Source organism: Thamnophis elegans, chromosome 7, assembly GCF_009769535.1.
Source record: "Thamnophis elegans isolate rThaEle1 chromosome 7, rThaEle1.pri, whole genome shotgun sequence".
In the NCBI taxonomy this organism is placed as follows: Eukaryota; Metazoa; Chordata; class Lepidosauria; order Squamata; family Colubridae; genus Thamnophis; species Thamnophis elegans.
The window spans coordinates 53,485,180-53,498,264 of NC_045547.1; the positions used below are offsets into that span (position 1 = coordinate 53,485,180).

Genomic DNA, 13,085 nt, shown 5'->3' on the forward strand with positions numbered 1-13,085 from the left:
TTTAGCCTCCAGACCCCTAATCATCTTTGTTGCTTTTTATAGTGTGGTGACCAAAACTGGATGCAGTATTCTAGGCATGGCCTTACTAAGGCTTTATAGAATGATATTAGTACCTCACTTGATCATGGTTGAATCCCTCTGTTAATGCAATTTAGGATTGCATTGGGTTTTTTTTGGCTGCCGCTGCAGTGATGGCAAATCTTTTAGGCATAGAGTGCCCAAAATGGAAGAACGCCAAAAATCTGGTGACAGCTGGCCAGTGCACATGCACGTCTCAGCTGGCTGAGCTGGGATGATAGCGCCCATGCCCACAGAGAGGGTCTGTGTGCCACCTCTGGCATGCATGCCATAGGTTCGCCATCACAGATCTAGGGTGTTGACTATTCCTGCCAGCTTACTATCATCTGTAAATTTGGTAAATTCCCCTTCTATTCCCTCATCTAAGTCGTTTATGAAGATATTGAAGAGTAGTGGGTGTAGTACCATTAAGGACTACTTGTTGAGTATGGTTTGTCAGCCAGTTACAAATCCATCTGGTGGTGATGCTATCTGTCTCACTTTTTGCTAGCTTATCAAGAAGTAGGTTGTGGTCTACTTTGCCAAATGCCTTGCTGAAGTTTTAAGTATACTATGTCCACAATATTTCACTTGTACATTAATTTAGTCACTATGTCAAAGAATGAAACAAGATTGGTTTGACATGATCTGTTTCTAACAACCCCATGCTGACTTATAGTTATTACTTTACTCATTTCTAGATGTTTGCAGATCTGGGTTGTTTTTAAAAAAATTCTTTTGCAGTATCTTCCCCAGCATTGATATTTGGCTGATTGATCTGTAGTTTCCTGGGTCTCTTTTCCCTCCCTTTTTTTGAAGATGGGAACCTCATCAGCTCTTTTCCAGTCCTCTGGTAGTTCCCCTGTGCACCAAGATTTTTGAAAGATATGGAACAGTGGTTCTGAGATGACATCTGCAAGCTCCTTTAGAGCTCTGGAATGTAATCCATCAGGTTCCTGTGATTTATATTCATCAAGATCACAAAGGTGTTCTCTTACCATTTTTTGTTTATTTTAACTTTTATTTCTACTCTGTCTTTTACAGATGTTTTTGTTAGGTTGGGCTATAGTTTCTTTTTGCATGAAACTGATGCAGAGAATGAGTTAAGCAGATCTGCTTTCTCTCTGCTGAAGTGTTAGACAAAGGAAAGATTTTCTACATAAATCACTTTTGTTTTCCTTCCTCTCTGTGCCCCACAAAGCAGAGAGATTGGAGAGGAAGAGATTTCAAGAGAGTACTGTAAGTTATTTGTGTAGAGGCTCCCAGCCTTAGGCTTCTGATGTGATTGCATTGCTTTTGATGTATAGAAGAGCATCTTAATTTTTTGCAATCCCTATCTGTCCAATCTCTCTGCTTTGGGATGGGAGAGAGAAAAATGCAGATCAGGCACAGAACAAGGGGTAGAAGTAACTATAGTGGTGAGTGATTGTATACCTGGGATGCTGCAAAGATTGTAAATGGGCCATAAAATTATTTTTTCAGCACTGTTATAACTTCAAATGGTTGCTACAGAGGCATCCATGTAAAATATGCTCAGGATTAGCAATGACTATAAGTATACAGAAAGTTTTTTAAAAATCCCATTTTCAAGTGTCATAGGAGACTTATAGTTTATAGTTTATTTATTTGTATGCCGCCCTTTTCCCTGAGGGGACTCAGGGCGGCTCACAAGTTAGGGGAAGGGGAGGACAGTACTATTACTAGTTGGTTGGTATAACCAGAATTGTTTTTTTCCAATACTGCAGGAAATGTTGCCTGTGATATATTTCTATAACACTTTGGATAATATTTCAGGATTCTTGTTTATTAGTATATGTAAATTACCTAAATGCCGAGGAACTACCAGAGGACTGGAAAAGAGCTGATGTTCCCATCTTCAAAAAAGGGAAAAAATAGATCCAGGAAACTAGAGACTTATCAGCCTGATCTCAATACCAGGAAAGATTTTGGAAAAGATAATCAAGCAACGAATTAGCGAACACCTAGAAGCAAACAAATTAATAGCCAAAAGCCAACATGGGTTTGTCAAAAAAAGATCATGCCAGACTAATCTTATTGCATTCTTTGACAGTGACAAAATTTTGGACCAGAGGAATGCCATCAATATAGTTTACTTGGACTTCAGTAAGGCATTTGATAAGGTAGACTATAACCTACTACTAGATAAAGTAGAAGAATGTGGGTTAGACAGCATCACCACCAGATGGATTCGTAACTGGCTGACCAACCGCACTCAATATATAGTCCTCAACGGAGCTGCATCTACATGGAGGGAAGTATGCAGTGGAGTATCCCAAGGCTCTTTTTAGGCCCAGTACTCTTTAACATCTTCATCAATGATTTGGATAAGGGAATAAATGGGGAACTCATCAAATTTGCAGATGACACCAAGCTGGCAGGAATAGCCAAGACAGGCTTAAGATACAGAAGGATCTTGACAAACTTGAACATTGGGCACTATCTAATAAAATGAAATTCAATGGTGAAAAGAGTAAGGTTCTACATTTAGGCAAGAAAATGCACAGGTACAGTATAAGTGGTACCTTGCTCAATAGTAATAACTGTGAGAGGGACCTTGGAGCCCGAGTGGACAACCATTTAAATATGAGCCAGTAGTGTGCAGCAGCTGCCAAAAAAGCCAACACAGTTCTAGGCTACATAAACAGAAGGATAGAATCAAGATCACGTGAAATGTTAATACCACTTTATAATGCCTTGGTAAGGCCACACTTGGAATACGGCATTCAGTTTTGGTTGCCACGATGTGGAGACTCTAGATAGAGTGCAGAGAAGAGCAATAAAGATGATTAGGGGACTGGAGACTAAAACATATGAAGAACGGTTGCAGGAACTGGGTATGTCTAGTTTAATAGAAAGTAGGGCTAGGGGAGACATGATAGCAGTGTTCCAATATCTCAGGGGCTGCTACAAAGAAAAGGGAAACTATTCTCCAAGGCACCTGAGAGTAGAACAAGAAGCAATGTGTGGAAACTAATCAAGGAGAGAAGCAACTTAGAACTGAGGAGAAATTTCCTTGGGAGATAACTGCTGATCTTGCTGACCTTGCTATTAATTACTTCTTTCTTTCTTTTTTCCAGGTTGTCAAACACATTGTGTAGCTGATCACTTACCTCCAAAATTCAAAGTCCAGTATAAGTTCTCTAAAACAAGATGCCTTTCAAAATAACACTAGAATTAACTGAGATGCAAAATATGAAGCTTCCTGAGGATGACAATGTTAGCAATGATTCAAATGATTTTACAGAAGTAGAAAATGGACAAATGAATAGGTGAGTAGTTTTCTGTTATCCTAAACTGACCATTTGAAGATATTTGTTAAAAATAGCATTTTAAAAAATAACCCAACTTGAAATACAATTGATGAATGATCCTTTGCTGAGTCACATCCTCTTCAAAGAGGCAGTTTGAACATTATGACCAATCCTTTATTGATGTTCATGTTAAAACCAAGGGAAAAAAATCAGAATATAAATGTATAGAATATAATAAAGATCACGATATTAAGTATAAGTATAATCTTTATTGTCATTGTACTTAAATATAACAGAATTGGTTTTAACCTCACTGGTGCAAAATTATAACAGAAACCAAAAAAGAAAGAAAAAGAGAAGAAAAAAAAACTAGTGTATGCATGGAGTGATTGTGGTTGTATTTAAGAGTCTCACAGCCCAAGGATAGAAACTATTTTTAAGCCTATTTGTTTGGCTGGCTATGCTTTGATGTCTTCTGCCTGATGGTAGAAGTGCAAAGAGACACTGACCAGGGTATGAATCATCTCTGAGTATCTTCCTTACTCTGCTAAAGCAGCGAGATAACATATGAAATCAGTGTTTCCCAACTCTATTAACTTGAAAATGTCTGGAGTTCAGCCCTCCAAAGTTTGCTGCTATTTATTGCATTTGAGATAAACAATTTTATTGATAACATTTGTAGCAAAAGCCTTAAAATGTATAAAACATACTGGAAAAGAAATTTTAATGTGACTTTAAAATGAATCAAAGAAACAAAGTATAATTATTTTCATGCAAGCAGCTAAATACTTTCTTTTGCATACACAACTCCCTCAGAAGAGTCATCTTCCAAATCGTTCAGTCCTTCCTACTCCTTTCTATGATGCTCCAAAATATCAGGGAGGGTTTGATATTGTAGTTAAAAAAGTAGAATGAATGGAATTGTGTTTACCCTCTCTTTTATTTTTTTACCCTCTCAATATTTTTATTATTTTATACTTTCTTTTCATACATTTTGGCCACCATGCCAAATACATTGCTAACTGTACTTTGAGATTGTTCTCCTGTGTATAGTATAACATTTATTGTCATTGTACATCATGTATGCAAGGAAATTGGTTTTAGCCTCACTATGGTGCAATCCATGACAACAAATACAAACAACATAAATAGTATAAATGATAATCTCTATGCACATAATTAAGGGGGGGGGAGACAAACTAGTCATGTTTCCATGTGTGCAAGAAGTGATTGTGGTTGTGTTTAAGAGTCTGACAGCCCAAGGATAGAAACTATTTTTAAGCCTATTTGTTTGGCTGGCTATGCTTTGATGTCTTCTGCCTGATGGTAGAAGTGCAAAGAGACACTGACCAGGGTGTGAATCATCTCTGAGTATCTTTCTTACTCTGCTAAAGCAGCGAGACTTGGTAATGTCATCCAGTAGTGTTAGAGGGCAACCAATGATTTCTTGTGCTGAAATGATCACTCTCTGTAGTGCCTTCCTGTCTGCAGCAGTTAAACCAGCGTAACATACTGTAATGCAGTATGTGAGGACACTTTCTATCATGGACCTAAGGAAATGAAGTCTCTGTTGGGCCTTGCCAATCACCAGGTGATTGAGGTGAGATCTTAACTAACAAACACTCCCAAGAATTTAAAAGAGGAAACCCTCTCCACATAGCCCGCCTCGATATACAGTGGGGCAGGTTCCTCTCTGTAATTCCGGAAATCTAGCACTGTGTAAATTGTATGTGTGTATAAAAGGATGTGCTTTTCTGTAATTGTTTATAACATTTCAGTTTTACTGGAGAATTGTAAACACTGATTAAGAGCAATCTCCATTGAATTCTGAAACACACTTCTATTAAGATCAATTTGATTCATTTAAGACCCATTGCTTTTAGTGTTTATTTGATTAGGTTGATTGAGGCCAGTGTGTTTATTGTAAGCCAGTCAAACTTACAAAGGCATAGCCAATTAAAACTAAGCTTTATTTAATTCTACACATCACAGAAAGCTGTCTTTTGCTAAAATAGATGATTGGTCCATTTAAATCATTACCACTGATGCAAATTGATAATGGTTCGTCAGCATTTCGGGCAGGAGGTTTTTTCCTAGTCCAATATAGGCATGTTAAAAATTGATTTTGAGATTATCTTTATCCAAAATTTGTGCTCTAACCCTAAGATCTTAATGGAATCTAATTTCAGGTAAAATATGTGTAAGATTTCAAGTAAAAATTTCGTATCTTTTTGTGTAATGGCCAGAAGAAATGACTTTGAGGGACAGGAGGAAGAGCCTCTAACAAAACAGTTATCAGATAAAAGAAACTTGAGTCTGAAGCAGAACTGTAATCTCAGAAAGGATTTCAGAGAAAAGCCTTCTAATGCAGATTCTGTTGCTATAACCTTACAATAAAAATATTATTGGCTTGCATAGCTTTGGTGTTCTAGTCTGGTCTGCCTTGAAGAGCTGACAATTTGAGCCCAAATATGGGTTATATATTGAAGTTATGTGAGTAAAATAATAACTTAGGCAGGAAGGCTGTAATTAAAAATATTTACAATTTAAGTCTAAATAGGTTATACCACCAGGATGCAGATGAGTCAGTCTAGAGATCTTTATTGTCCAGCATTTGTTTTCATTTATGATTAACTACAGTAAATAGAACTGTTACCAAGAAATATAGTAACAAGCAAACTGGCAATGAAGTCAATGGCTTATTCCTGTAGTCTAATTCCTGCATTTTTTTTCTTGATACCATTGTTGTTGTTACTCGTGAAATCATATCTGACCCATTGTGACCCCATGTATAACGTTCCTTCAGGCCTTCCTGTCCTCTACCATCCCTAGAGTCCATTTAAGATCACACCAACTTCTTCACTGACTCCATCCAGCCACCTCGTTCTCTATCGTCCTCTTCTTCTTGGAAATAGTGTACAACCTGTGTACTGTTCTTAAATGGCTAGTTGATGAAATATAGTTTACCAAAGTGCCTTTTGAACAATAGAAAATTAAAATTCAACAACACAGAGAAAGTTTAGGGTTCAAGGATATAAACGGGGCATTTTTTGTCTTTGACTAAAAAACCACCAGTAGACATTTCTAACCTACTGATATAGATTGATATGTACTGGGTGTTGAATTTTCATGGCATAGGTTTTTTTGTTGTTGTTGATTCTACTTTCTTTTACATACTCAGTGACTTTAATTCTGAGATGCAGTTCATTTTAATATATCCATTCTTTTTCTTGTGTAAGAAGACTGGGTACTTTCATGGTATTTCATGATAATTTTGTGGAACTTGTTTATTTGTGAATTTGTGTTTTGCATGCGTGCACACATGTTTTAGGCAAAGCCTGTCTTCTGCTTCTGCTTCCTAGAATATGGCTAGATTTTGGAACATTTCATAAATGTTGAGAAAAATGTATAAGCCTCACTGTCTAGTACCATTCACTGTATTAGATGTAGATGTTTTCAGAGTCCTTAAGGTAAGTGTTAAAGTGGTGTCTTTCTGGCTAAATAGTTAATTAAATTCATTCTCATTTTTACTGTATGTTCAAGAGGGATTTCTATGGTTATTAGGATGCTTTTTAGAAATTATTTGGCAAAATAATTCACCATTGCTTTGTTATACTAAAATAATTTGTATGATTTTCTTAGCAGACCTAGACTGCTAAGTCTGATTTGTTTTGTCTAATGTAAAGGAATCTTCAAGTGCCAGGCAGCACCAGGAAGCATTTTAGAAACGAAATATGCATCTTTGTTCCATTGTATTTCTCCTGATTACATGGTTCATTCAGGCATATTTTCCACATCAAACTAACAGTACAGAATTGAGTTAAACATTTTTCCCACATGAAAGAGAAAGAAGGAAAAATGTATATACCATTATAACATAATATTCTAAGTCAATGCAATTTTTCTCAAAGTGGTTCCTGCAAATATGTGGGGCTACAATTCTCACAATTCCCTATACCTTCAATATATTGTTCTGATTGTCGGGGTTCCAAATAGCATCCAAAATTAAATTTAAAATTTAAAATTAAAGAGTTCAAGGCAAGGTATTGTTCAAAGTTTCAATTTATTAAGAGATCCATGTTGGCACATCTAGGAAAACCCGAATCTGAAAGCTTCCCAGTTTTCCCACCCAGTTGAAAGTTCAAGATCTTGCCCTCACACCCACAAGTCCATCACATGGTCCAATCTTGCACTGCCATGCTGGCAGCTTCCACCCATCCAGTTCCGGTCAGGTGCAGAGGTGCAAAGACAAAGGATGACTTTGGTTTCCTAGAATTAATTTTGTTATGGCTACATATCATCTAACTGTACAATCCCCCTCCCATTTTCCCACAATAGAAAATGCATAGTAGAGTAATAGAATGTGTGGCAGGCCTAAGATCCACAAGAAAAAGTGGCTGCAGGCCTGATAATTTGTATTACAACTTCCATGATTCCCAGACATACTAATTGGAGATTTCAGTTTATCACATCTGGAAGGTTTCAGGTTAAGTGAAAGGTTGTGACTTATAAGCAAAACATCCCTATGGAACATGACATCTGATTGTCAATTAAAAGGGAAGTAGGGGGAAAGAGTAATATCAGTGAGAACATGGCTCACATGGTAAAACAGTAGGTCTGCGTGCTGCTAAGGTCGGCAGCTCGGCAACTTGATACTCATGAGTGAATAAACCGCAGAGGGACAAGAAAGGAGCCTCGCCCGATTGCCTACTGGCATTCAGGCATCCCGCAGGTAAACAAAATACCATCCAAAAAAATTCCTTTCACAGAGGTAACTAGCTACCTCGGTGATCCCTGGCTAACACATGCCATATGCTAAATAAATAAGTGAGAACAAATATATACCAAAAGCTCCTACAGAGTTTTAGGTTCAAATTTAGAAGCAGACTAGGCAACGTGTGAGCCATTAGGTCATCATTTCAAGACTCTTCTTTACCTAAACAGAGAAATAGAATGACCACAGGCAGAACAGGAATACCAAAGTCAGTTTCCCTATTGACTTTGTTTGGCAGAGAGCACCAGAAATCACTCTTCCTCCTTCTCAATTGACCCACAGGACTGCCTGCAACTTTGCAGGGAGAAGTGAACCATGGACTGCAAGAAAAACTTCACCTTCACTCTGCCATCCCAGCATGTTCCCTAGGGCCCCAAAGAGGAAAGGGTTCACACATCAATCACTGATGCCACCCATCTACACTACCTCGCCAGCAAGCATCCAAGTCAAGCCCTCACCCTTCCCCCACTGCTTTCTTATATTAAGAAATTTCAAATTTCAGCCACAATTCCAAATTAGCCAATTGCTGCTCACTGTTGGGCTTTGCCACCAGCCATTGGGTGCCAGGTTCAAAGGAGGTGGGGAAAAGGGTGGGGATATGCCTCCCTCATCTTGAATTGTGCAACCTATAGTTTCTGGAGAGTGCAGTCAGAAGGCATGGTAACACTGAAGTGACCCCAACGTTTTCAGATTTCAATCCCACAGCTCTGGGATGTGGATGTATTATGTAGATTTTAGCTTATTTGAGACTTCTTAATTTAAAAATGGTTTCCCTACAGATGCACCATTTCACCCAATGAATGTTATAAGCAGACCCAAGAGTTTCAGTAGTGTATGGGTATTAGAGCCGTTATGGATGAGATAACTTGAGGTTCTAGTCACATATCTCAAACTCATCAATTTCTCCAGAAGAAAGATATCTTATAAAATAAAATCATGAGAACAGGCAGCCCTTTTGCAGCAAGCAATTAAGAACTGAGAAATTAAACCAGGTGTGTTTAACAAGTTGAAGGCTTAATATATATATGCTATTCTTTGCTTTTGATGAAAGGAAAATAATGTACTGTGTTTCCCTGAAAATAAGACAGGATCTTATTTTCTTTTGACCCTCCCCCCCCCTTGTTGCTTAGGCCTTACTATCGGGGGGACTTATTGGTTTGGGGTTGCCGGGTGGCAACTCTTTTGGGAGTGGGCGCCCGAAGAGCCAGGCACAGCCTCAGGAGCAAACGGCTGTGTTGCACTGTCAAAGCAGCACTACACAGCAGCCATGAGGTGACCACGTTCATGAGCAGCCGCCTGGCAACCCCCCCTTTCTAGCCAGGCAGAGCACCACTCACTGACCCAGTAATATTCCAAAGGCGTTATGGTGGACAGAGAGTCTTCCAGCAGCCAGCCCACAACCATAGAGCGTAGTCCCAGAGCGGCCACTGCCGGAAGACTTCGCAGTGGATCTCCAGAGTTTGGAAGCCGGTTATGCTCGGAGCACGCCAGCAGCAGCATGGCGCCAGCGGCGCCCTGGCCCTGCAGGGAGAGCTGGGCCAGGGCATAGTGAGGCTGGAAGGCATGCGAGCTGGGGGCAGAACAGGCACTTGCGCAACCTCCCTTTCCAGCCGGGCAGAGCACCACGCCGCTTAGCACCTTTGGGATATTACTGGGTCAGTGAGTGGCATTCTGCCTGGCTGGAAAGGGGGGTTTCCGGGCGACTGCTCATGAAAGCAGCCGCCCGGCAACCCTCTGATCCAGCTGGGCACAGCGCCACTCACTCACCAACCTAGGGCTATCCCGAAGGCGCCAAGCAATGTGAGCGCCTTTGCCCACCCTTGCCCCCGGCTCTTGCAGCTTGGCGCCTTCGGGATATCACTAGGTTGGTGAGTGGCGCTCTGTCTGGCTGGAGGGGGGGGTTGTCCAGAGGGCTTATTATTGGTGGAGGGCATATATTTTTGCCCACAGGAAAAATATGGCATGGCCTTATTATCAGGACATGTTGTAGTTTTGGGGAAACATGGTATTAATACATGCATTAATTCAATTTGCTACCAATTTTAGGCAGCATGAGTTTGGGATTGTATCCCTTGATCTGTTGTTCTTTACAGGTATTTTTATTTTGTGAAACTGAGCAGTAATTGTGAATCTGCATGTTAACTTTATTTCTTGTTCTTTTATACAATTTCTTTTTTGTCCTAAGGGCACTTGGGACAACTAAAACACAAAACTAAAACATAGACACATAGATAAAATATTTTGTTGTTAGTTGCAAAGTTGTGTCCGACCTATTGCGACCTCATGGACAATGTTCCTCCAGGTCTTCCTGTCCTCTAGCATCCTCCGGAGTCCATTTAAGCTCACACTGACTGCTTCAGTGACTCCATCCAGCCACCTCATTCTCTAAAATATAATTAAAACAATTAAATTATTTAACTAATTATATGTAAATTAAATAACTGATTAAACTAAAATGCCAGGTTAAAAAAAAGAATATTTTGATTGCTTTCCTAAAAGCTGGGATGGACAGGATGTGGGAATTGAGGACAAGCAAAACAGACCATTCTCCAAAGCTTGTATAGAACAAATAGAAGCCTTGGTCTCACCCACTGTATAGGATTATGTTGAAATTGGAGTCTTTCAGATAGTCAGGCCCCCTGCCATTTATGGGTCTGAAGTATTGTGTTTTCTGCTTAGAAAACAGTCATAACAAATGTATGTTTATGGAGATCTTAAGGTGCTTCAGATGTGCTGAACTGGTTAGCAGCCTAGTTGCCTTATTTTCCACCATCAGAGCCCTCTGATATTTCCTCTTCCCATGTAGAATGTATTGCTCTAGTCAAATTGACAGTACGTATCTATATATGTAATATGTATGTATAATAATTACAGATACAATACAGATTACAATTAAAGGAGAAAACTTAAATTTGATTTACTAATAAAGAATGGAACAAAATACAATGGACATATTGAATTGTATTTATGAATAATAGATCAGAAGTTAACTTTAAGAGTATTTGGCATTATAAATACACTGTATTTGGAAGATGATATGGAAGAGGAGCAATTTTTACCTTGTAGGCCTGAATCTGATTTGAAAATGGATTTAAAAATGTCAGGCTACAGGAAAAATGTGAAGGGGACATTACAGTGGATATAGAAATAAAACCAGCTGATGTCTTAACAAGTGACCTGGATTACTTTCTTACATTACATTGGATTCAGAAAAGAGACTTGTTTAACATTTTGAAGAGTTCTGTCAGAAATAACAAAACAAGTGAGAAGAAATCAATCTCTAAGACTTTATTTGAGAGTATTAAGCATCAAGATTGTGAAAAGTAAAGGGAAGAAATATAAGAAGAACAAGATTGTTAACAGCAAAAGAAAAGCACACAAAGTTGATTTATTAGATATATTGCTATTGCTGGTAAACCTTAATGGATTTTTGCTAATATTAAGCTGAAATGAGAAGGTTTTATGGATTTCTATATGGATAAGAGATGAGATTTTATAAGAAGGAAACATTTGTTGTATTATAAGAAAAGGTAATGAGTTACTGAAATTGTTCCTAATTATTGTTATGAAGGGAGAAGTCATTTCTTTATATATTGATTATTTTTTCTATTTTTTAAAAAGTGTAACTTTTTTCACTTCTATTTTTTTAAATTTATTTACTTTAGTTTAATTATTATTAAAATGCATTGGATTCTCTGCATTAACATAGTCATTTCTGGGATTTTGTGAAACTGGAGCAATGCTGAATCTGTAGTCCATAGCCCAATACTGGCAAATCCATACTCCTCTGACATTCTAGACTTGTGTTCTATTTCACGATTTGCATTTCCAAGTCACACTAAAGAAAAAAAGGACTATGAAAACTACTCCTGTTGCAAAGTAGCCATGTCAGGGGATTATTTCTAAGCAGTGTATCAGAGAACAGAACCATACATGAATGTCTTTTCAGGTCTTTGTGTGCCTCTTATTATATGCTTCATCTATAATATTTGTTTACCTATGCCCTGGCTTCTCAAATGTTAGTGTACAATGTGGTTTAATGAAAAAAAATCAAAATCCACATTGAAATTTCACAGGAATAACAGGTGATAAAGTGCATCATGCTATGCCTCATGATATTTTAAAAAATCCTGCTTTCTTGTGTCTTTTCAGCAAGTTCATCGCAGACCGTGAGAGCAGAAGAAGCCTAACTAACAGTCATTTGGAAAAGAAGAAGTGTGATGAATACGTAGGTTCCTCTCCTCACTTCATAGAAATTTATTTTTTGATGTTGCAGGTGTACATAAACTGCTGAAACTTGCCTGGATTTCCTATACAAGAAGAAGTTTTGCCATTAGCTACCCTTTGCAGGACTGTTCATCTGTGTTTCATTTATGTGATTATATTTATGTCCTTGCCTTCCTTCAATATAAGTTGCATAATTCTCTGCAGCCCAAAATTAATCTTCCTAATGATCGGTGAATGCACTGTGGATAAGGTAGGAAGCAGGAAATTTTTCTTCCGGAATTCCAGATTTATCTAATGAAGACAAATGGTGAAGGCAGTTAAGCAATTGTATTTGTTGTAAACTCTTAAAGTTGATACAGTAGGAAAGCATATACTTTCTGCTAGTCAGAACTCAGATTACTGCAGCAGACTTGGGAGGGACGCACCTCATTGGGGAATTTGATTTATGACTCAGACTGAGTGGAGGGATGGAACAGATGTAAAGTTCAGCTATATTTCAAATAAGCTAAGATCTGACTGCACAAAACAGGCATTGCCAAAATGCTCCTAATAAATGACTGGTTTCTCTTTTGAAATTTGACTCAAGGCTCCTGAATCAATTAAGGCATTTAATGGAAACCTGAAAAACTCAAATTGTTTTTGTTTCGCACAGGTTGCTTTTGGGAAGTGAGAGGAGCTGAATGTCAACCCCTAAAGTTGACATAGTAGGGGGGAGCGCATTCCACGCATACTTTCAGCTAGTGGGATCTCAGATT

General features: G+C 38.4%; 1 protein-coding gene across 1 annotated transcript in view; it reads left to right on the forward strand.

The window, feature by feature from the left end:
* Nucleotides 1-3,160: 3,160 nt before the first annotated feature.
* Nucleotides 3,161-13,085, forward strand: part of SLC38A1 (solute carrier family 38 member 1) — an 88,679-nt gene continuing 78,754 nt past the window's right edge. Inside the window, exons 1-2 of the mRNA XM_032222173.1 lie at nucleotides 3,161-3,347; nucleotides 12,256-12,331. Coding sequence (XP_032078064.1) covers nucleotides 3,229-3,347; nucleotides 12,256-12,331 — 195 coding nt within the window. The 5' untranslated portion in view covers nucleotides 3,161-3,228. The remainder of the gene's footprint in view (nucleotides 3,348-12,255; nucleotides 12,332-13,085) is intronic.